The 25,971-nt window shown below is 46.9% G+C and overlaps 1 protein-coding gene across 5 annotated transcripts in view; it reads right to left on the bottom strand.

Moving 5' to 3' along the window:
- AK9 (adenylate kinase 9) overlaps positions 1 to 25,971 on the bottom strand; it is a 1,611,121-nt gene that overhangs the window by 992,297 nt on the left and 592,853 nt on the right. For all 5 annotated transcript variants that reach the window (XM_078648533.1, XM_078648534.1, XM_078648537.1 and 2 more), the window contains exon 21: positions 19,470 to 19,552. In XM_078648533.1, coding sequence (XP_078504659.1) covers positions 19,470 to 19,552 — 83 coding nt within the window. The remainder of the gene's footprint in view (positions 1 to 19,469; positions 19,553 to 25,971) is intronic.

Raw genomic sequence — 25,971 nt, 5'->3', positions numbered from 1 at the left:
GTAAGGCGCGTACACTCATCGGACCCACGAGGCTCGCTGTGTCGCTGTGGCATAGGGCACAGGCGAAACTGGGATGGAAAGGGACGATCACAAGACTGACCCCTTTATGGGACGCGAGGGCACTGGGTAATTTGAGGAGTAGCAAGGGCTTCGCAGCGTGGGACACCATAGGCATATCCACAGTGGGGGATTTATGGGAGGGGGGTAATGTGATCCCCTTCGACCAACTGCGACAGCAATATGAGATGGGACCCACGGAGCAATATCGGTATATACAGGTGAGACATGCTTTACTAACTGCCATTCCCGGAGGTACGACACCACCGGAAGCGTCTCCCTTAGAGGATAGGCTGCTTACGGACTTCATGCAGGAGCGAGCGACCTCCCTCACGTATCGTAAACTAGTCAATAACCTGCCGGACCCGACCATAGCGCTAAAAGCCAAGTGGGTGGAGGAGGTGGGGGACATGAACGAGTCGGAATGGAATGAGGCGTTGGCGGCACCCAGGGAGGTGGCCATTTCAGCGAGATTCCGCCTTGTGCAACTTAAAATTTTGCACAGGGTGTACTACACACGTACGCTGCTACACGCAATCCACAGAACACAAAACCCGTACTGCCTGCGCGGTTGCGGGGAGGAAGGGACACTATACCACACTCTATGGGACTGCCCCCGCATTCAGGAGTTTTGGAGACAGGTCATGAGGACCATTTCACAGGCTTTGGAGGTATCCCTGACTCCGGCCCCTCGGAGATGTCTACTCAACGTATGGGAACCCACAGACCTCACCAGACACGGGCGGCAATGGGCCACATTGGGTATGGTGATCGCCAAAAGGGACATAGCACAGAAGTGGGGGGCGGAAACCACCCCGACGCTAACACAGTGGTGCGCGACCATGGACAGGGTCATGTTGGTGGAGAGAACTATATACACCCTTAGAGCCTGCCCGCGTAAGTGGAACAAGTTGTGGCTCCCATGGAATACATTTAGGGGGGACCTGTGTGCACCACTGGAAGAGGAGGAGTCACTGACTTCCGATGAGGAGGAAGAGGATGACCCATTGGAGTAAGGGGAGGGGAGACAGGTCGCAATCCACAGGAGGGAGGGTACACAAGCAGCTGGGAGGAGCGGGGGGGGTACATATGGCAGCGAGGGCAAGGGGGAGGACACTGCGCATGGAGGGGGGATCAGAATACCCACAGACATTGGGCGGGCGCACGTGGGCACGGGGGGGCCTGTTCAGGACCAAACGGGGACACACTTCATATAGACAGGAGCATAAGGGACCGAAAGTGGTAACTACTAGTTGGTTAAGAGTTCAATGTTTTCAGAGAAAATAGACCTCAGTGATTCGGAATGAGCGGTAGTCAAACCCACAGGGGTGACAGGAACCTGCCGCCGCGCCCCAGGGATGGCGGCTGAAAGGCTGTGTTAAAACTTGAGCAAAGTGTCTGATCATTTAATGGCGGCCTGCCCCGGGGTTGTCGGCTGAACGCTGTGTATTGTGTTTGTTTTGGACAATAAAGGTCTTTACAAAAAAAAAAAAAAAAAAAAAACCTTTGAAATTCACTGAAAAAAACATAGGTTTCAGGCCTTATTTAGTTAGGAATTAGCATTTAAAAAACCTTCCAAATTCACTGAAAAAAACATAGGTTTCAGGCCTTATATAGTTAGGAATTAGCATTTAAAAAACCTTTGAAATTCACTGAAAAAACCATAGGTTTCAGGCCTTATATAGTTAGGAATTAGCATTTAAAAAACCTTTAAAATTCACTCAAAAAACTATAAGTTGTAGGGGTGTTATAGTTAGCTGGACATTTCACTCATACAAAACCATTGAAATTGCTCCTAAATAGTTAGTTGTACTAACTATATTTCGCGCACCCGCAATCCACTGCTGATACTGCTGATATTACATCATTCATGACATGGTCAGTGACATCACTGGCCTGAAACAAAGGCCTGAAACCTATGGTTTTTTCAGTGATATATAGATATATATATATTGTGACGTGGGGGACCCGGACTCGGGCCCCCCTGGCTTGCCTATTCATGTATCTCCTCTCTCTACGCAGCACACAGACGCATGGAAAACTGCGGACGTCGTCAGAGGCCGTCCGGTGATGGACTCGGAAGAACCCTGGTGCTTTAAGTGGGCAGACCCGGATCGGGGGCCCGCCCTCTTCACCACGGTAAAACCCGTCCCTGAATCTACACAGGTGTGTTTTACACCTGGAGGAGGAGGAGAGTGGCGTGAGGCGAGCGAGGACGGAGAGGAGTGGAGACGGTGCGAGGACGGAGCAGAGTGGAGAAGGTGCGAGGACTGAGCGGAGTGGAGAAGGTGCGAGGAGGGAGAGGACCGGAAGAAGAGCGAGGACGAAGCAGAGTGGAGAGTGACTGAGGAGCAGAGCGTGAGAGGAGACCAGACGGACCAGGAAGACCAGAGTACCGGAGAAAGATCGGAGGTGGAGAGAGACTGCAGCGACAAGCCAGGAGGCCTACGTGAAGGCGCATCGCCCAGCCACGCTTCCCGGGAAGTGTGGCTAGGACAGGTACGGTCTCGTTTCCTGGGTTGGGCGGGACGTAGACGGGACAACCCCCCTGACCATTACCGTGCACGTAAACCCCCCCCTGTTCCCCTCACTTTCACCTCACGGATAGCGGGGTATTATTGTGCACGAGTGGTCCCTCACAAACCCCACCCTGATCTCAGTTAGTGTGGACAGCCCTGTAATATTGGTCTTCTTTTTGTTTATTTTCTACCGGATACCGGCCCGTGTGCCACGACGGCGGAAGCCCGGACTACGCCTCCCAGAAGACATCGGGAGTTAAGAAGGCGGGGACTGGTACGAGAGGCCACGGAGGACGCTGCGAATCCCCTTCCGTATTACCGAGTCCCGGTGCAAAAGAGAAAACTGTACAAAGCAATAAAACCTGCTCTACCGACTACCCCTGTGTCCGTGGATCTGTTTGGTAAACCACCTGAATCCCCACATATATATATATATATATATTCACTGAAAAAACCATAGGTTTCCCACCAGTTATAGTTAGGAATTAGCATTAAAAAAACCTATTAAATTCACGGAAAAAAACATAGGTTTTACACCAGTTATAGTTAGCTGGAAGTTTTACTCGCATAAAACCATTGAAATTCCCACGTTATAGTTAGTTGGACTCACTATAACTTGCGCGTGCAATGCACTGCTGATGACGTCACATATTACATCACTCATGACATGGTCAATGACATCACTCATGACACCACTGATGACACCATCCAGTGAATGTGTCTATTTTTAAAAAATAATTATGTATTATATATGTATATGTAAAAGTTGATGGAAGAATAAATGTTTAAATAAGTGTTTACATGGATGTTTTTTTAAAATACATATATTAGAGAGTAATGTTTAAATATTTAAATATATGTATTAGGGTTTCACTTTGTGTATAAGTGGCTGCATGGGTTGCTGAGTAGCTACATGTGTATGTATATGGGTTATTAGATGTTTTTCTTAGTATCAGTATGAGTGTTTGTATGGTTTGGTGGGGGTATTACTTAGCACATAGATGCATGAATGACTGACTCTCTCTTTGTATGTGTTTTGAAGACATCATATGTGCAGGACTGTATGGGTGGATGAGTGTGTATATGTGTGTGTTAGTGAGTGAATGACTGTCTCACTAGTGTCTTTATCAGTAACTACATATGTTTTAATCTAGTATATGTGAATATTATTGTATATAAGTGAGTATATGTGAGAGTGAGGGATTGTAAGAGTTCCTGTTTAAATTAGTATGTGTTTCTATAAGTGATTGTTTAAGAGAGTAAGTATGTGTAAGTTTCCTTAGAAGTAAAGTGGTAGTGTGTGTATAGCTGTATATGCAAATAAATGTATGTTTAATAGTTTATTTGCATGTGTGAGTATGTGTGTGAGTAACCGGTGAACGCACGGGTAAGCGCAATGTTACGGCGCGCCCCGGGGCACGTACCGGGGAGCGTCCCGCTAGCGCTATTCTCGTGAACGAAAACAACATTGTGACGTTTCGCGTAACCGCGTGATGCGTCATATGACGCACTGCGTAAGCGCACCCGGAAGCACGCGAGCGCATACGATCGCGCAACGTCCTGACGCGCTTACGCCGCGTGGCCCTGGGCACGCCCTGGAGCGCGACTACGGGCGCACCCCGGGGCGCGTAGCGTAAGCGCGTCGGGTCATGTGACCTGAAAATAACACTTTTCATTGGTTGCTAACATTTTTTTTATAAAGAATGAAATCCCCACCCATTTCCTTCACTTCTTCTTTCACTTTTGTGACTGAAAGACCTGCCTGTTTTGCTGTCGGTTCTTTGTTGGATATCTTGGATTATCATGGCTGCCAGACCATCCAGCAGTGATGATGACTCCAATGAAGTCATCGATGAAGAGCCTCCTCAGCCAAAATACACATTTCATCTGGAAATCTTTTTCCATACCTGATCACCAGAAGAAGGTAAATGCTCCAAAAGTGGAGTGCAGGATCTGTCACACAGTCCTGTCACGGGGTAACCCCAATAAAAAATATTCTTTTGGGAACTCCACAATGATTCGCCATGTGGAGAGAAGGCACCCCCAGAATTTTGCCCGGGAAAGTGTCAGGGCTCTGGCACAAAAGGTTCCCAGTGATGGGGCCTCTACATCAACCGGAGGACGAACACCATCGGTGAGGGGGAGATCACAAGAGCAGGTTCCGAACATTCAGCCTGCATTTAACAAAGGCGCCCTTAAATGCAGATACTGTGATCAGCTACTTTCCTGTGGGGAGCAAAGTGTTCTGCTTATGGTTCGAGCATTGGAGAACCATCACTGCCGTTACCAGCCCTAATTTAAAAAAAAAAATGTTTTGCTCCTGTTGAGCAGTTTCCATTCCCTGTTTTTGTTGTAGTTCTAAAAAAAGAAAAAAGAAGAAAAAAAAAGTTCTTTTCAGAACTACCTCAAAGAGCTATATTCTTAAAAAAATGAAAAAGAGTAAGTGAAGTGGAGTGCATTGATAAATGAAAGGAAAATGAGTAAGAAAGAACAGAAAAGTATGAGAGGAGAAAGGAAGTGAAGTAGGGTGACTGAAAGAAGGTGAGTGTTGGGAACGAAAGTAAGGAGAAGGAGAGTGAACATGGGGAATGTGGTTATTCAAACAAAATGTAGAAAAGGAACGGGGGTGTGGAAGGGTAAGAAAAGATGCATTGCTGGAGTTGCATCATTTGTGTGACACTCTCCAGCAATGCATCACTTTTGCGCTTACAGATATGTCTGAAATACTGACGTATCTAAAAGTACTTGCGACATAATACGTCATATATTTAATATGACGCATGAGTAGAAGACTGAAGGCCTCATTTATGAGGCCATGCGTCACTTTTACGCCACCGGTGGGTCACTTTTTGTGACGCACCAATATTGGTAAAAATGCACCTTATTCAGTCATATTTACAAAGTGACGCATCTAGGTAGATGCATCACTTTGTAAACCCCTGCGCCACATTATACCTACGTCAGGTGTAATGTATGCAAAAGAGACGTATTGACGCAAGAAAGGGTCGTAGAGGTGACGCAGTAAAATCTATGAGATATCACTACGTCACTTTTATGACGCTGTTGCGTCCAAATCTTGCGCCTGTTTCACAGCAGGCGTAAGACTGGTGCAGGCCCTTTCACATGGGGCCTGGCCCCATGTGAAAGGATGCATTGCTGGAGTTGCATCATTTTTGTGACACACTCCAGCAATGCATCACTTTTGCGCTTACAGATACGTCAGAAATACTGACGTATCTAAAAGTACTTGCGACATAATACGTCATATATTTAATATGATGCATGAGTAGAAGAATGAAGGCCTCATTTATGAGGCCATGCGTCACTTTTACGCCACTGGTGCGTCACTTTTTGTGACGCACCAGTGCTGTTAAAAATGCACCTTATTCAGTCATATTTACAAAGTGACATATCTAGGTACATGCATCACTTTGTAAACCCCTGCGCCACATTCTACCTACGTCAGGTGTAATGTATGCAAAAGGGACATATTGACGCAAGAAAGGGTCGTAGAGGTGACGCAGTAAAATCTATGAGATATCACTACGTCACTTTTATGACGCTGTTGCGTCCAAATCTTGCACCTGTTTCACAGCAGGCGTAAGACTGGTGCAGGCCCTTTCACATGGGGCCTGGCCCCATGTGAAAGGATGCATTGCTGGAGTTGCATCATTTTTGTGACACACTCCAGCAATGCATCACTTTTGCGCTTACAGATACGTCTGAAATACTGACATATCTAAAAGTACTTGCGACATAATACGTCATATATTTAATATGACGCATGAGTAGAAAACTGAAGGCCTCATTTATGAGGCCATGCGTCACTTTTGCGCCACCGGTGCGTCACTTTTTGTGACGCACCAGTGCTGTTAAAAATGCACCTTATTCAGTCATATTTACAAAGTGACACATCTAGGTAGATGCATAACTTTGTAAACCCCTGCGCCACATTATACCTACGTCAGGGGTAATGTTTGCAAAAGGGACGTATTGACGCAAGAAAGGGTCGTAGAGGTGACGCAGTAAAATCTATGAGATATCACTACGTCACTTTTATGACGCTGTTGCGTCCAAATCTTGCGCCTGTTTCACAGCAGGCGTAAGACTGATGCAGGCCCTTTCACATGGGGCCTGGCCCCATGTGAAAGGATGCATTCCTGGAGTTGCATCATTTTTGTGACAGACTCCAGCAATGCATCACTTTTGCGCTTACAGATACGTCTGAAATACTGACGTATCTAAAAGTACTTGCGACATAATACGTCATATATTTAATATGACGCATGAGTAGAAGACTGAAGGCCTCATTTATGAGGCCATGCGTCACTTTTACGCCACCGGTGCTTCACTTTTTGTGACGCACCAGTGCTGTTAAAAATGCACCTTATTGAGTCATATTTACAAAGTGACGCATCTAGGTAGATGCGTCACTTTGTAAACCCCTGCGCCACATTATACCTACGTCAGGTGTAATGTATGCAAAATGGGTATATTGACGCAAGAAAGGGTCGTAGAGGTGACATAGTGAATAAACGGGGTTTTCCCCATGCTACGCTCCCCGGTACGCTCCCCGGTGCGCGTACCGGGCGCTCCCCCCTCTGAAAATCGAAAAAAAAATTAAAAAAATGTTTGCCTCGCGGAGCCTTTTATGGCCCCCACATTAAAACTAGGGGGTCAGGGGGGTCTACCCTGCCCCCTTTTGGTCATTTCCCTCTTTGTTTTTTGCCACCTCTTGTGTCTCGATCCTACCGAGACACAAGATGGCGGCCGCTCCGGACTGTTTGGAATGTTTACGGACACCCGAGAGCCAATCAGCTTTCCGTGCGCAAGTCGCGTAGCGCGCCCGGAGCGCTCCCCGGTGCGCGGCTATAGATATATAATTTTTTTTTAACCTAAATTACTCAAAATCCTCTGGATCACATATCTTGAGACATAGCAAAGGCACATCGGGCTACCAGTCCCTACAATTTTGCCAGGTTTGGTGAAAATCCATTCAGCCGTTCGAGCTAAAAGTGAGACCGACCGCCCTATGGAAATTAACATGGGGAAAACACGTTTTGGGACCCCCCTTTTATCTCAGGCCCCCGCTTGACGAATCCCCCCCAAACTTCCAGGAAAGGAGCGGAGAGCCGCGAGGCAAAGTTGAGGAAAAATTCAGGCAGATTCCTCAACCAACGCTAAAATTATTCCCAATAGAATGTTGCGATTTCCCTATGGAAATCAGTCCTAACTATAACTACCTACTGGCGACCGCCAGTAGGTAATATATGTATACATATATATATATATATATATACATATATATATATATATATATATATTACCTACTGGCGGTCGCCAGTAGGTAGTTATAGTTAGGATTGGCTACCATAGGAAATCTGCAACATTCTATTGGGAATAACTGGCGCCGGTTGAGGAATTTGTGTGTAAGGTCCCAAAACGTGTTTTCCCCATGTTAATTTCCATAGGACGGTCTGACAAGTCGACAGCCCGAACCGCTGAACGGAATTACGCCAAACTTGGCAAAATTGTAGGGACTGGTACACAGATGTGCCTTTGCTATATTTGCTGAAAATTGCTCCAGTGGTTTTTTTGAAAATTACGCGTACCGGGGAGCGCACCCGGCGCGCTACGGGAGTGCGCGAGCAGAAAGCTGATTGGCTGTCGGGTGTCTGTCAACATTCTAAACAGTCCGGAGAGTCCGCCATCTTGTGTCTCGGTAGAATCGAGACACACGAGGTGAAAAAGAAAGGGAGAAATAATTAAAAGGGGGCAGAGCAGATATATGTATACATATATATATATATATATATACATATATATATATATATATATATATTACCTACTGGCGGTCGCCAGTAGGTAGTTATAGTTAGGATTGGCTACCATAGGAAATCTGCAACATTCTATTGGGAATAACTGGCGCCGGTTGAGGAATTTGTGTGTAAGGTCCCAAAACGTGTTTTCCCCATGTTAATTTCCATAGGACGGTCTGACAAGTCGACAGCCCGAACCGCTGAACGGAATTACGCCAAACTTGGCAAAATTGTAGGGACTGGTACACAGATGTGCCTTTGCTATATTTGCTGAAAATTGCTCCAGTGGTTTTTTTGAAAATTACGCGTACCGGGGAGCGCACCCGGCGCGCTACGGGAGTGCGCGAGCAGAAAGCTGATTGGCTGTCGGGTGTCTGTCAACATTCTAAACAGTCCGGAGAGTCCGCCATCTTGTGTCTCGGTAGAATCGAGACACACGAGGTGAAAAAGAAAGGGAGAAATAATTAAAAGGGGGCAGAGCAGACACCCCCTGACCCCCTAGGTTTTCTGAGGGGGGCCTAGAAGGACCCTGAAGGGCAAAAAAACTTTTCGTTTTTTTTAAAAAAAATTGCGGGGTAAGCGCTGGGTGTCACATATTACATCATTCATGACATGGTCAGTGACATCACTGATGACATCTCAAATGACATCACTGATGACATCATGAGATGAAAGTACGCATCCTGCAATTCTAGCAGCGCTTGAAGAACCTGAGCAAGGGTGAGCATCTTGAATTTCTCTTGTTTCAGATAGAGATTCAAGATCCTGAGATCCAGGATTGGACAAAGTCTGCCATCCTTCTTGGGAATCAGGAAATACCGGGAGTAGCATCCCTGACCCCTTTCCTGCTCTGGGACCACCTCTATCGCACCCTTTCTGAACAGAGTCAGCACTTCCTCCTGTTGAAGCAACAGATGTTCCTCCGTGCAATAACCTTGGCAAGGAGGGTAATTGGGAAGGAATTCCTGAAAGGGAAGGGCATACCCATTTTCTACAAGATTGAGAACCCAAAGATCTGATGTAACCGATGTCCAATCCTGTGGAAAATGGGTAAGCCGACCCCCCACCGGACCCACATGATACTGAATGGCGGATCTAGGGCTGCTTTTCTGTGGCTGAAGGGTTGGAGGAAGTGGAGGAGGAAGAGGCTTGAAGTCCACGAGGACGCGCTCTTTGCTTTCCCCTGTAAGATCTGTACATGGAATTTTGCTGCTGCTGCTGTTGCTGCTGCTGCTGACCTTGTCGGTAATTCCGAAAGGAAGAGCAACCGAAAACCCTGAATCTCCTGTTGGTCGAAGACCCTCTGATCTGGAGACCTAAAGATTTAGCAGTCGCCCTACTGTCTTTAAATCTCTCCAGGGCCGTATCAGCTTTCTTCCCAAAAAGACCAGATCCATCAAACGGAAGATCCAGCAAATTCGCTTGAACATCCGCAAAGCTGACCTTCTAGTGGTGACAGCAGTGCCCATGATACGCGCCACAGAGTCCGCAGAGTCCAGACCACTCTGTAGCACTTGGCGATCCGCTGCCTGTGCATCCGAAATTACCTCCTCAAAATCCTTCCTGTTGGCATCAGGAATCTTAGGAGCTAGAATACGCAAAGAATCCATAAGGGCATGCACATACCTCCCCATCAGACAAGTGGCATTAGTCGACTTCAACGCCATGCTTGCAGAGGAGAAGGTCTTTTTAGCAACCTGATCCTGTTGCTTTGCCTCTTTTTCACAGGGTACCTGGGGAAAGGCACTCACATTCTTTTTGGAGCAGGCTGCTTGAATGACTAGGCTCTCTGGTGAAGGATGAGAAGTCAAAAAAGAAGGGTCTTCAGGTGCAACCCTGTACCTTCTTGCCACACTCTTAGATACTGCAGGAGCTGACAGTGGTTTCTTCTACACCTCCAAAATGGGCTCCGTTAAGGCGTCATTAAACGGAAGCAATGGCTCTACCACAGAACTAGGTGAATTTAAAACCTCAGTGAGAAGATTGGATTTAAATTCCACCATTGGCAAAGTTAATTGTAGAAGTTCTGCAGCCTTCCTCATCACCATATGATAAGGCTGGACATCTTTAGAAGGTGTATCAGAGCCTGAAGGCAACTCCCACTCCGGAGAGAAATCCAGGCTACCAGCGTCAGCCAGTTCCTCAAAACAGTCCTCATCCAATTCACCTTCCTCCATATCAGGGTGTGACTCCATATACCTTCGCTCTTCCAAAAGGCGTTGAGCCTCCCTTCTGGACCTCTCCTTCACACGCCTCGCAGAAGGATCCACCAACGGCTCCGACGGAGTCGGGATCGACGTCGGTATCGAATCTGAAGGCCCAGCGGGATGCTCTCGAGGCCGTTCTGGAGCAGGCGATGCCGAAACCGGCGTCGACGGCTTGGGCGGAGCCGGAAACTGCCATGGCGGCGTCGGAGCCGGCATATAGGGCATAGATGGAGCAGGAGGATAGGAGTGAGGGACTCCTAGATTGAAAGCCAGAGGACCCATGGGACCCGAAGGTACGCCACAGGGGTACCATGCCCTTGAAAAGACGCCATACATAGCGTTCAGAAACGCCGATGGGTCCTGGCCTGGGGATGGAAAGGGTGGCTGGAAACCCTAAGGCTGGTCTTGTGGAGGGTTCGGATTCGGCTCTTCGGTAGGCGTGGAATCCACATCCACCTGAACCTCTTCCTCTTCTCGGGCCTGGGACGGCGCCGGAGACGGATTCGAAGCCAGAGTCGGCGACTGCACACGCGACTCCGAAGGCGAGGCCTCACCTTCAGGTTCAGAGACATCCAGCATAACCACCTTAGAACGAACCTTCTTCGGTGACCTCGACCTCGAGCCCGACTCCTTACCGGAACGATGTCGGGACTCATGCCTCCTCTTCTTATGCTTCCTCTTCGACTTCGAAGCATGGTCTGAAGCAGACCTCGAAGACGACTCCTCTCGAGATCCGGATCTTGACTTCGACCTCGACCTTCGAGAACGAGACCTCGAAGATTTTCCTTTTCCAGCCTTCAGCTTCTCTACCAGGAGCTTGGTCTCTCTTTCCCTCAGGGCCTTCGGGTTCATCTTCCGACAAGACGAACATCCATCCACATCGTGATCAGAGCTCAAACACCAAATGCAGTCCTCGTGCGGGTCAGTAATGGACATCATCTTTCCGCACTCCCTGCAGGGCTTAAAGCCGGTCTTCTTGGTCGACATCGTCAAAGAGACAAGAAACAAAGAAGCAGAAAGCGGTAACAAAAAGGCAACAAAGTACCAGTTGGCTACTGAGATTCCCGAAACCGTTAGCGTCGACGACGTGGAAAAAAGGGAACTGATGTCATCACGCCGGCGTGGGCCTATTATAGGCATCGGTGACGTCAGCGGAGTCGCGAGCGATGCCGTGTCTCTATGACGTCCAAGTCCACGTCGGCGCAAGGCTACGAAAAGAATTTCCGAATGTTGCTGACGCAAGGGGATATTCACAAGGTGAGGAATCCACACGGCAGATGTATCTATCAGAAAAGATTGTTGCCCCGAAACTCGACTCCTACTAAGGAATTGAACTATGCTTTTAATGTTGGTGCTTTGAACCCACTTATAGTATTAATTGTTTTTCTCTGAGGACCACATGTCCTAGCATGCATCCTGTTTGGAAGCGCACTAAGCTTGGTCCACTGGGGGCCATTAGCCAATTAAATGTGTGCATAAATAGAGATGTCAACACATCATGTGAGTAATAAGCCAGCCCCTGATGAAGAGGCGACCTGCCTTCTAATGTGTTGGGCTAAAGAACAAGTTACTTACCTTCGGTAACGCTTTTTCTGGTAGATACAGTATCTGCCTGTGGATTCCTCACCTTGTGAATATCCCCTTGCGTCAGCAACATTCGGAAATTCTTTTCGTAGCCTCGTGCCGACGTGGACTTGGACGTCATAGAGACACGGCATCGCACGCGACTCGGCTGACGTCACCGACGCCTATAATAGGCTCACGCCGGCATGATGACATCAGTTCCGCCCTTTTTTCCGTGCCTTCGAGGCACACGGACGGACCAATGACAGTAGTAATGTACATAGTATACACAGTACACGATAGTCAAAATAACACACACAGTGTGAAGCAAATGTAAGCAAATATTTGAAATAACACATTTTCTTGACCATAAAATAAATACAATACAGATATTCTGGTATAGAAGAGTGGACAACGGGGAGGCGGGTGGGTCAGTGAGGAATCCACAGGCAGATACTGTATCTACCAGAAAAAGCGTTACCGAAGGTAAGTTACTTGTTCTTCTGATAGATACATCTGCCGTGTGGATCCTCACCTTGTGAATAGAGTCCCACTGCAGTCCCCACTCCTGGAGGAGGGTGTCCACTCTTCTAAACCAGGAAATCCTGGAGGACAGAGCGCGCAAAGTGGCCGTCCCTCCTCACTTCGGAATCCAAGCGGTAATGCTTCGCGAAAGTGTGGAGGGAAGACCAAGTTGCCGCCGTACAAATATCCTCTACAGGAACACCTCTAGCCAATGCTGAGGTTGAAGATTTAGCTCTTGTAGAATGACCCCTTATACCCTCTGGTGGTTCCTTACCGGGCAAAGAGTAGCAGATCTTTATACATAGGACGATCCATCTTGACAAGGTTCTTTTATGGACCGCTCTTACTCTTTTGCAGCCAGCAAACCCAATGAAGAGCTGGTCATCCAAACAACAGTCTTTAGATCTGTCCAAGTAAAAGAACACTGCCCTCTTGGGGTCCAGACGGTGTAATCTCTCCTCCTCCTTGGAAGGGTGTGGGGAGGATAAAAGGTAGGGAGGGTAATGGATTGACCACATTGGAAAGGAGTCACCACCTTTGGGAGAAAAGCAGCCCTGGTCCTGAGAACCATTCGATCAGCATGAATGGTCAAGAATGGGGGCTTGGAACTAAGAGCTTGAAGCTCACTTACCCTCCTTGCTGAGGTTATTGCAACGAGGAAGACTGTCTTAAGAGTCAAAAACCTCAAAGGACATTTGTGAAGAGGCTCAAAGGGAGCGCCCATTAAAAAGGTCTAGACAAGATTTAAGTCCCACTGAGGCACAATAAAAGGAGTAGGAGGGAACTTATTTGTGAGGCCCTTCAAAAACCTTAAAACTACAGGAGATTTAAAATGAGATGGCTGGTCAGGCAAGCAGAGAAATGCCGACAGTGCAGAAAGATAGCCCTTAACTGTGGCAACAGCAAGCCCTTGCTGCGCCAGAGAGAGGGCAAACTGGAGAACATCAGACAAATGGGCTCTCAAAGGGTCAATAGATTTCTTCCCACACCAGGTGACAAATTTTGACCATCTATATGAATAGATGGACTTAGTGGAGTCACGCCTGGCTGACAAGATGACATCCACCACGTCAGGCTGGAGAGAAAAGGAATTCAGGTTGCCCCGTTCAATCTCCAGGCAGGAAGGTGTAATGTCTGGAGGTGGGGGTGTAGAACCTGCCCCTCCATCTGGGAGAGGAGGTCTGCCCTGAGAGGGAGACGGAGCGGCGGGTGAGAGGAGAGGTGGAGAAGATCTGTATACCACACCCTTCTTGGCCAGTCCGGGGCGACCAATATGACTTGGGCCCGGTCTTGGCGAATCTTCCTCAGAACCCGAGGAATCAAAGGTATGGGAGGAAACACGTAAAGGAGTCGTCTTTCCCAACTCAACTGAAACGCGTCCCCCAAGGCTCCTTGCAATGGATACTGGAGACTGCAGAATGACAGGCAGTGAGCATTCGCGCGAGTGGCGAACAGGTCCACCTGAGGAGTCCCCCACGTCCGAAAGACGTGACGAACCACCTCCGGGTGAAGCCTCCACTCGTGGTCGGCTGAGACTGTCTGCATGCACGTTCAGAACTCCGGCCAGATGATTCGCCATCAGACAAATCTGATGGTCCTGAACCCAGGGCCAGAAACGCAGAGCCTCTCTGCAGAGACACTGCGACCCCACTCCTCCCTGCTTGTTGATGTACCACATCGCGGTCTTGTTGTCCATCAGGACCTGAACCGACCGACCGCGAAGGGAAGGGAGGAAGGCCTTGAGCGCCAAATGTATCGCCCGCAATTCTAGAAGGTTGATATGAAGCAACCTTTCCTCTGGAGACCAAAGACCCTTGACCTCCAGATCCCCCAGATGAGCACCCCACCCTATAGTGGATGCATCCGTTATTACTGTGGCCACCGGAGGAGGCAGCTGAAAAGGCTTCCCCTGAGACAGATTGCCTTCCACGCCCCACTAAGACAGATCCGCCGCAGCTTCTCTGGAGATCCTCACTGACTCCCTGAGATCTCCGTTGTGTTGATACCACTGCCTGCGGAGGCACCACTGGAGCGCTCTCATGTGCCAGCGTGCATGGTTGACCAACAGAATGCAGGAAGCCATCAGACCGAGCAGACGAAGGACCTTCAGGACTGGAACGACTGCTCCATTGTAAAATAAAGGAATTATTTCCTGTATGTCGCGAATCCTTTGAGGAGGAGGGAATGCGCGACATACAGTTGTGTCCAGTACAGCACCTATGAACAGGTTGCGGTGGGAGGGCACCAGGTGAGACTTGGGTACATTTATCGAAAAACCCAACCAGTACAACAACTGGGTTGTCTCTTGCAGATGATGGAGCACTCTCTCTGACGACCCTGCTTTGATCAGCCAGTCGTCCAAATAGGGGAATACTGGAATTCCTGACCTTCTGAGATGCGCTGCCACCACCGCCATCACCTTGGTGAAGACTCGAGGCGCAGTAGTAAGTCCAAATGGAAGGACCGCAAACTGATAGTGTTGCGATCCCACCGTAAAACGGAGATACTTCCTGTGCGACTTTAGGATTGGGATGTGAAAGTACGCATCCTGCAAGTCGAGCGACACCATCCAGTCTTCTTCTAGCAGCGCTTGAAGAACCTGAGCAAAGGTGAGCATCTTGAATTTCTCTTGTTTCAGATAGAGATTCAAGATCCTGAGATCCAGGATTGGACGAAGTCTGCCATCCTTCTTGGAAATCAGGAAATACCGGGAGTAGCACCCCTGACCCCTTTCCTGCTCTGGGACCACCTCTATCGCGCCCTTTCTTAACAGAGTCAGCACTTCCTCCTGTAGAAACAACAGATGTTCCTCTGTGCAACAACCTTGGCAAGGAGGGTAAGTGGGAGGGAATTCCCGAAAGGGAAGGGCATACCCATTTTCTACAAGATTGAGAACCCAAAGATCTGATGTAACCGATTCCCAATCCTGTAGAAAATGGGTAAGCCGACCCCCCACCGGACCCACATGATCCTGAATGGTGGATCTAGGACTGCTTTTCTGAGGCTGGAGGGTTGGAGGAAGTGGAGGAGGAAGAGGCCTGACGTTCACGAGGACGCGCTCTTTGCTTTCCCCTGTAAGACGTGTACATGGAATTTTGCTGCTGCTGCTGTTGTTGCTACTGCTGCTTACCTTGTCGGTAATTCCGAAAGGAAGAGCGACCGAAACCCCTGAATCTCCTGTTGGTCGGAGAGCCTCTGATCTGGAGACCTACAGATTTAGCAGTCGCCCTACTGTCTTTAAATCTCTCCAGGGCCGTATCAGCTTTCTTCCCAAAGAGACCAGATCCATCAAACGGAAGATCCAGCAAAGTCGCCTGAACATCCGCCGAAAAGTCTGAGGATTTCAGCCAAGCTGATCTTCTAGTGGCGACAGCAGTGCCCATGATACGTGCCACTGAGTCCGCAGTGTCCAGACCACTCTGTATCACTTGGCAAGCTGCTGCCTGTGCATCCGAAATTACCTCCTCAAAATCCTTCCTGTTGGCATCAGGAATATTAGGAGCTAGAATACGCAAAGAATCCATAAGGGCATGCACATACCTCCCCATCAGACAAGTGGCATTAGTCGACTTCAACGCCATGGGTGCAGAGGAGAAGGTCTTTTTTGCAACCTGATCCTGTTTCTTTGCCTCTTTTTCACAGGGTACCTGGGGAAAGGCACTCACATTCTTTTTGGAGCAGGCTGCTTGAATGACTAGACTCTCTGGTGATGGATTAGACGTCACACTCTTAGATACTGCAGGAGATGACAGTGGTTTCTTCCACACCTCCAAAATGGGCTCCGTTAAGGGGTCATTAAATGGAAGCAATGGTTCTACCACAGAACTAGGCGAATGTAAAACCTCAGTGAGAAGATTGGATTGAAACTCCACCGTTGGCAAAGTCAATTGCAGAAGTTCTGCAGCCTTCCTCATCACCATATGATAAGGCTGGACATCCTTAGAAGGTGTATCAGAGCCTGAAGGCAACTCCCACTATGGAGAGAAATCCAGGCTACCAGCGTCAGCCAGTTCCTCAAAACAGTCCTCCTCCAATTTACCTTCCTCCATATCAGGATGTGACTTCATATACCTTCGCTCTTCCAAAAGGCGTTGAGCCTCCCTTCTGGACCTCTCCTTCACACGCCTCGCAGCCGGATCCACCAACGGCTCCGACGGAGCCGGGATCGACGTCGGTATCGAATCCGATGGCCCAGCGGGATGCTCTCGAGGCCGTTCTGGAGCGGGCGACGCTGAAACCGGCATCGACGGCTTTGGCGGAGCCGGAAATTGCCATGGCGGCGTCGGAGCCGGCATATAGGGCATGAATGGAGCAGGAGGATAGGAGTGAGGGACTCCTAGATTGAAAGCCAGAGGACCCATGGGACCAGAAGGTGCGCCAGAGGGGTACCACGCCCTTGAAAAGACGCCATACATACCGTTCAGAAACGCCAATAGGTCCTGGCCTGGGGTTGGAAAGGGTGGCTGTAAACCCTCAGGCTGGTCTTGAGGAGGGTTCGGATTCGGCTCTTCAGCAGGCGCGGAATCCACATCCACCTGAACCTCTTCCTCTTCTCGGGCCGGGGACGTGGCCGGAGACGGATTTGAAGCCGGAGTCGGCGACTGCACCCGCGACTCCGAAGGCGAGGCCTCACCTTCAGGTTCTGAAACATCCAGCGTAACCACCTTAGAACGAACCTTCTTCGGTGACCTCGACCTCGAGCCCGACTCCTTACCGGAACGACGTCGGGACTCATGCCTCCTCTTCTTATGCTTTCGCTTCGACTTCGAAGCATGGTCTGAAGCGGACCTCGAAGACGACTCCTCTCCAGATCCGGATCTTGACTTCGACCTCGACCTCGCCCTTCGAGAACGAGACCTCGAAGATTTACCTTTTCCAGCCTTCAGCTTTGCTACCAGGAGCTTGGTCTCTCTTTCCCTCAGGGCCTTCGGGTTCATCTTCCGACAAGACGAACATCCATTCACATCGTGATCAGAGCTCAAACACCAAATGCAGTCCTCGTACGGGTCAGTAATGGACATCATTTTTCCGCACTCCCTGCAGGGCTTGAAGCCGGTTTTCTTTGTCGACATCGTCGAAGAGACAAGAAACAAAGAAGCAGAAAACGGTAACAAAAAGGCAACAAAGTACCAGTTGGCTACTGAGATTCCCGAAACCGTTAGCGTCGACGACGCGGAAAAAAGGGAACTGATGTCATCACGCCGGCGTGGGCCTATTAAAGGCGTCGGTGACGTCAGCAGAGTCGTGTGCGATGCCGTGTCTCTATTACGTCCAAGTCCACGTCGGCGCGAGGCTACGAAAAGAATTTCCGAATGTTGCTGACGCTAGGGGATATTCACAAGGTGAGGAATCCACACAGCAGATGTATCTATCAGAAATAGCATTTACTGAGATGCCAAGGCAATGAAAAGGAATACTGGATTACAGGAGAGCTTGTCGAGAAGCCCCCTTGTAGCTTTGGGCAATTATTGGAAAATATATATATATTTTTTCCAACACAAGACTCCGGAAGTCCGGGGCTTCAAATCACGGCGGTACTGGATGGGTTTCAGTAACCCTGTCAAATCTCACGCAGATTTCCTTTTTTGCAAAAAAATTCAAGGACACACCGGGATGCTGGATTAATTTATTGGCGAAATTGGTCTCTACCATCGTGTTTCACCTTTTGGGTTATTCACGGTATGGCCTGAGCCTCTATACTCCTGTCTACATACAAATAATAATTACCAGTGAGAAATGGCAAGCATGATATACACATACTGTTTTTAGTTTCACTAAGCACCATTTTGAAATGTCAATACTATACAGGCAACTTAATTATATTCTATCTGACTCAGATATCATGTTTAATAAACACCATATTCTTTGTGTACAAAGTTAACAAATTAAATATTTGTTATGTTTATATGTCACATAATACAACATAGTACAACTGAGAAAGGACGAACAAGCTGGATGATTTATTCATTGTCTGTTATCACCACTGGTATGCTGTTATATCTACAACCACATGCGTTAGAAAAATCATAAGAGAAATCTAGCCCAGTGGGCATAAACACAGTACTCTCTTCTGCGATACAGAAAATGTGATTTATTCTTTTTATGATTTTTCTAACGCATGCGGCTGTAAATATAACAGTATGTCAGTGGTGACAGACAATGATTTAATCAATGTTGTGAAGCATCACCACAATGTAATGGTGACCAAAGTTGTATTGTACATATAAATCATCCAGGGTGTTCGTCCTCTCTCAGTTGTACTGTGTTGTATTAAGTTACATAATCTTAACGAATATTTCATTAGTTAACTTTGACACAAAGAATATGGTGTTTATTAAACATGATAAGTGAGTCACATAGAATATAATTAAGTTGCCTGTATAATATAGACATTTCAAAATGGCGCTTGTGAAACTAAAATCATTATGTGTATATCATGCTTGTCCTTTCTCACTGCTAATGATTATTTGTATGTAAACTGAAGTATGGAGGCTCAGGCCACTGGGCCCGCCAAAGCTAAAGCTGGCCCTAAATTCAAGTTTTACTCAGTACGCCATGCCAACCAACCACACATTACTGCAATTTAATTGGCTTCAAACTGGGTGAGGACAGCCAATCATTTTCAAAGAAAAATAATCATCAACGTGATTGAAAGATTTGAGCAACCTTAATGACAATTGAAAATACCCAATGCATGCAATATATGTTTCACCTATTACACATTTCACCAATATGAGTAACACAGAGGCCCAGTTAATGACCATTTGAAAATATTGTACCTTCCGGTTTTTCTTCAACTGTTTCTAAAGCTTGCTCGTGCCCCTGTTTAAAATGTTCTTCTCTTTGTAACCTCAGCTCTCTCCTAAAATAAATACAATTCAGTTTATTATTTGATATTATGAACTGATTTTGTGCTAGTATCCTTAGGTACTTTCACCAGTACCACACAGGCTAATCAGAAATTAGAATCCATCCCTAGAAAAGATTACAAAGCACAGTATTTCACAAACGGTTGATTGTTTCTAAATATCGTTTTTTAAAAATTATTTTTCTTTGTCACACAGTCGCTGATATTTGTATTTACAGCATCATTCATGATCCCATGTCGTAAAGATCCTATCAAATTCCACTAGCCCCCAATGTTTCCTTTTGGGGGAACTGATTGCGTAGTTTTTTTTTAATTTAGCATTTACAGGGGCATATCAGATAAAGCTTGAAGAGAACAGACCTTTGGAAAGATAATACATTTGGATATAATGGCAAACATGTAACAATTGTGTTAGTTCTACCTACAGACAGCAGCTCTGTTCCATATCCAATATCTGTAGGCGTGAAAAGAAAAGTAGCACTAAAGTTCACATATAATGTGCCTCAACAGAGGTATGTTCTTAAAGTTTCCCTGCAAATGCTATGACACAATTGTTTTTTCAATGTTGAATATACGGGGATAATACTTATGGACAGGAGAGTCTCTCAAGACCTGGCCATGGCCAGGCGTTCTTCCCTTGGCCTTATTGCCCAGGCTCAGACCCCAAAAACTGATTCCCGACCAGAAGTACAGGTCTTAGTACATCATCCCGGAGCTGGCGGGGATTTGGATGTTTCAAATATTATCCAGGACCTGGAGGCTTCACCTAACCTCAACATTTTGATTGAGAGTGGAACACAATGTAGTGAGACAAACATTAGTATCTCTACAGCCAATATAAAAGAAAGGGCCCGGATAGAAGGGGCAATCCCTAAACAAAATCGCAAAACTAATACCTCAACTGTTGCGATAGGGAAGAAGGCCATTACTTCACCTAGCCTTCTTAACACTAAAAAACCCTCAGTCGGTTTACCTATCCCCATAGAGGGCTCACTTCCCAACAACCCAGGTGTATTGCTGAGCCTCCCAGACGATACCATAATTGACCAAAGTTTGGAAGAAATTCTGCAACTTAGTGGACCTACAGGTAATTCAATTATAACAGAACCACAGGAGGAGCCAGGCTCAAGCACAAATAATACAGTAATCCTTAATATGCTTAAAGCTTTATTGGAACCTATAGAGGTAAGATTACGTTGCTTGGAAACGGTCCTAAAAAATATACATAAGGACATAAGTGCCCCTAGCTTCACTTTAAATAATAAACCCATCCAGGCCATTAATCTACCTAAACCCGCAAAGACCCTAGTGGTACCCAATAAAATGCCGGAGACAAAGGAATCGAGGGCGAAGATACCCAGCAACAACCTAAACCAAGAAGGCTCTAAACCTAAACCCCCTGTTGTAGAGCAAATTAAGAAAACAGTTACCAAACTGATCGCTTCTAAAAACAATATAACCCCCCAGTCTACACCCAGTGATGGTCTACCTCAGGCCCACAAACTTGATACACAGGATAAGGCTAAGGAAAGGGCGCGTAGAAATATTCATCTCCCCCCGGATGCTGCGCCCTATGTGGTTATCCTGACTGGAGTCACTGAAATTCGTTCGCCAGAAGGAGAATCATATCAGGCTCTCAAAAATAAAGTCTGTCACTGGCTAGCGAATAATTATCCCCTTCCACCAAACATACCCTCTAACATTTTAATGATAGAGAGGGCCCCCTGGGTAGGAGATAACAGAAAAAACTTGCAAGGGGATTGCGTGGTGGTTACTTTCGAGAACTCTGAGGTGGTAGAGTTTATCTGTAACAGCAGGGCCCCAAGATACCAGGCGAGTACGGTGACCGCCAGACCTTTTTCGTATTTCTATCTTCCCCATAATCAATCGGAAAACCGTTGGAGCTGGCTTAAAGGGTCACATGATCGCATTCCTAGACAGAGGTTTAACCCCCCCTGGGACATACAACCCCCTGTCAGGGAGGTGGGCTGGGATGGAGGATGGAATTTGGTGGGGACTAGAGGAGGTAGACCACGTCAAGGTGGCCCCTTTCATGGCTCCCATCTCACCCAGCCTTTTTACTACCAGCAGCCGCTAAATGACCCATCGAATCTTTTGCATTTCCCTATAGCAAATCGTTTTGACTGTTTGTCATCTACAGATTGGGTGGACTGACATACTGAGGGCTCGCCAGGGGAACGGAGCGCATGTGCTAGTCCAACCCGTCCTCGCAAGGATGCCGCTATGGCGGACCTGGTCATAGTTAATTCATCTCCCACACCCGGAATTAGCCCGACGTTGAGTGAGATTCGGGGTGTGGGTGCATTGATTGCCCCTGACACAGACTTAGCACTCTGTAAAGTCCTTACCTGGAATGTGGCAGGATTGCATGCAAAGGCTTTAGATCCAACATGGCAAAGATTTATTAAACAACATCACATCCTAGGCTTACAAGAAACGTGGGATACCACACCTAGTTTCTCTTTGGATGGTTTCTGTAGCTTCTCCATTCCGGCAGTACCAGGTGTAAGAGGGAGAGCTGAGGGTGGTTTGCTCACATTGTGTTCTTTGGATCTAGTAGGGGTTTTTAAAAAATTAGATACCGCATTAACAAATACGCTTGCGGTGGAGTGGACCCTCCCTAACTCAAAGACTTTCTTGTTGATTAATTTTTATAATTCAAAGGAGTCCGCCACTGTAAACGTACATCTGATTTCTTTGTTAAATTTTTTGTCAGACTATAGGCTTGATTGCACTACTCTCCCAGAACTGGTTATTCTGGGGGATTTTAACATTCATCCCTGTGAGGGAGGGTGTTTTAACGATAGATATGGGGGTATACCATCTGAAGCCATTCCTCATTTTGAGCATACAACCGAAGGCGAGTACCTGGAGTCACTGTTAGCTAACCTAAACCTCTACGAATTTCCCCAAGCCATTAGCGAGCCTAGAGCCCCAACCTTTGTTGGGAGAGATGCCAACACTGTTATAGATTATATTTTTGTTTCAAATGGGGCCCTGGCAAAGGCACGTGAGTATAGTGTGGTCGATCTTATCTCAAGTGATCATCATCCGGTCCTCCTGACCTTGGACCTAAACTGTTTCCGTACCGGCAGTCCACTAAGCGTGACAGCCTCAAAGGATCTGAAGTCTAAAGACCAGGGTAGGCGTCTAAAATGGGAGATGATTGTCCCAGATGAATTCTTTCATTCACTAGCCCAAGAGTCCGAGGCCAATATGGCAGTGTGCTTGGACCCAACTGCCGAGGGCCCCAAGGTTTTGGCTGCATATGAGGAGATCTGTACAAGGATCAGCAAGAACTTGGAAAGAAGGTCAGTTGGGCAAGGGAAAACAAAGACTCATAAATGGTTCAATATGGAATGCTCAAGGATACATAGTGCCCTGCTGAAAGCCATTAAACATAAACCCAGAGACAGATCATTAGTGGCCAAGCTAAGGAAGGAATATAAAACCGTAATCCATATGCGTAAAACCCAAATCAAGGAGGAAGCCTGGAATAGCCTTTTATCTGTGGATGTCCTGAGAGACAGTAAAAAGTTTTGGGCCATTGTAAATCAGCCCTTTTTTTCTGATAGCGAGACATCGGATTTAGTCTGTGTCATAGAGGACAACAGATGGCTAGACCATTTTGGCAAAATCTATGATTCTACAGTCCTTGCCTCACCTGCTAATACCCATGACCACTCCAACGTGGTCATGGACTTTAACACCATGGAAGTTGAAAGGGCGATCAGAGATACCAGCAAACACAAGGCCCCAGGGCCCGACGGGGTGCCCGCAGATCTCTATATACAGTACCCACAATTTTGGTCAAAGATTTTAACCAACGTCTTTAATGCGATTCCCACAGCTGGCTTCCCACTTTCTTGGTCCACCCCCATAATTGTGCCTATATTTAGGAAAGGGAATAGGGCGGACCCATCCTGTTACAGACCTATTTCCCTGTTGGACTCTGCCGTTAAGATCTTAGGCAGAGTCATCTTGCACAGACTGGGGGATTGGCTGGAGGAGAGCGGGATCCTTTCAGATTTGCAGTACGGCTTCAGGGCACATAGAGGGACAATCGACCAATGCTTGAATCTTCACCTTATCATTAGTAAATATACTGTGGTGAAGGGGGGGCTTCTTTATTTGGGGTTTATGGATTTATCTTCCGCTTTTGATTTGGTCAATCGTTCAAAACTATGGTTTATCTTACGTAATTTGGGTTTGGACACTACCTTGGTTAGCTTTTTGCATGACCTTCACTTAAATTTGTTTGCGTCCGTTAGGGCAACGAGGGATGGAAGGTGTACAGCAAAGTTTAGATCAGGGAGAGGGGTCAGACAAGGGTGCATCCTGGCCCCTCTCCTCTTTACACTGTACATCAATGCTTTGGGTAAATCTCTGAACCCAGCCACCCCGGACATCCCGCGTATGGGGGGGCTACCTATCCCGGTCCTCCTATACGCGGATGACGCTGTTCTTATAGCACGGACTGGCATAGGTTTGCAAAGACTTTTGGACCATTTCGGCCTCTTCATGGAAGCCCTCGACCTAAAAATTAATACTGCCAAATCCCATGTTATGGTCGTAGGCTCTCGAAAGAAAAATATGAAGATTAGATCCTTCAGCACTAACAACTCATCAATTTCGAGGGTGCCTTCCTTTTGCTATCTGGGCGTCACTTTTGACGAGAGAGGAACTTGGAAGCCACAAATGAAACTCAAGGAAAATGGAGTTATTAGATCCACAACCGCACTTTTGAGCTTCTCTAAAAGATTGGGCTCGAAACCTATGGAAGCAATGACCAGGATTTACAGAGCCAAATGTGTGGCAATCGCAGCTTATGGGGCAGACATATGGGGTTACGTCCCAACTCCAGGCATACAAATCGCTGAAAACAATTGTATACGGGCCCTCCTGACACTTCCGAAATCTTCTCCCATACACTCAATACATAATGAATTAGGTATGGGATATGTCTCTGATCTTCTAAAAATGTCCCCAGTGCTTTGCTGGATCAAAACCTGGACAAATGAGGAAATCAGCCTGAATCACTGCATCCTTAAAGATTGTATATCTCTGGACAAAGCCCACACTATACCATGGCTGGCATATGTTAGAGCGGCATGTGCGAGGCTAGGGCGCCCGGAAATGTACTCTCTACCGCAAAATCTTAAAAAAGAGGATGTAAAGTGGGTAAAGCAGCATTTTCGGACCTTGTTGGAATGCGAAAGAGAAACGGTTCAACTCAGTAAACCTATGGTGAGATTACTTTTTCAACTTTCCACAACTACAGCTATGGAACCTTATTTAAAATATGTTACAAAGCCTTACCATTGCTTCTTGCTCACAAGGTTTAGATTCAACTCGATCCATCTTATCCTGGGCTCGTATACAGTATGGGGTACCCCTGACAATCTTCCCCCTTGTACATGTGACTGTTTTTCAACACAGGACACTCTGCACCTGGTCATGTTCTGTGAGCACTACCGGGTGCCGAGGAAAAAATTTCTTGTTCCTATCTTGAAACCCTTGAATTTCGTCCAGGTACGCCCAGCATTATTATACCTCCAGATGTTGAATTCGGTGCCGGTGGCTTATGGTGTAGCCTGTTTTTTAGTAGCAGCCGCCAGACTGAATAAACTAAGAGCTGCCGCACCACTTAATCATCAAATCTGACTTTCTGTATAATTTTTGGCAAGAATGTTTTTAACATTGTGTTCTTAGAAGGAGTAGCAATCAATTTTTTACACTTGTTAAGTGATTTGTTTAATTTCATTTTATGTATCATGCACTGCTTTAATGGTTTTAATTAACCGAATAAAGTTTTTTGAATGACTGACTGACTGGCTATGACACAATTGTTTTTTCAATGTTGAATATTATTTCGAGTTCTGAGTTACAGTGCCTTTATGTGAAGCCTAGATACTACTCCCCACCAAACCCTTTGCTGGCTTTGGCCTCTATTAAAAGGATGAAAGTAAGAAATCTTAACTTACGTTACTTGAAGCAACATAATGTAAAGTGTTGTTTCTGATAGAGACTTCTAACTCTAGGTTCATCACTTTTTGAATACCTCCAGGCATCAAACTGAATCTGGAAACTTTTGCATTGCAATGTCTTCCAGCGTCGACAGGTGGCATCATGAAACATCATGGTTCCGCGTGCGACTTCATCTTGTGTAGTTGTGATGTCAGCTTCCCTACATATATGTCACCTGCTCGCACTGGCGTCACTTCCTTTCTTTTCGCACCAACTGATGTGGTTCTGGAGCTTCAATTGTCATTAGAAGGTTTGGTTATTGGTTAATGTCTTCTAGAAATTACTTTTTTGTGTGTAAGATGTCACCAAAACATTCAGGTTTTAAACCATGTATGACCTTTAGCCGACAGATGTAGGTCACAGAC

This window comes from Lissotriton helveticus, chromosome 6, assembly GCF_964261635.1.
Source record: "Lissotriton helveticus chromosome 6, aLisHel1.1, whole genome shotgun sequence".
NCBI lineage: Eukaryota > Metazoa > Chordata > Amphibia > Caudata > Salamandridae > Lissotriton > Lissotriton helveticus.
Note: the sequence above shows the minus strand (reverse complement) of the source record. Positions and strands in the feature narration are given on the sequence as shown.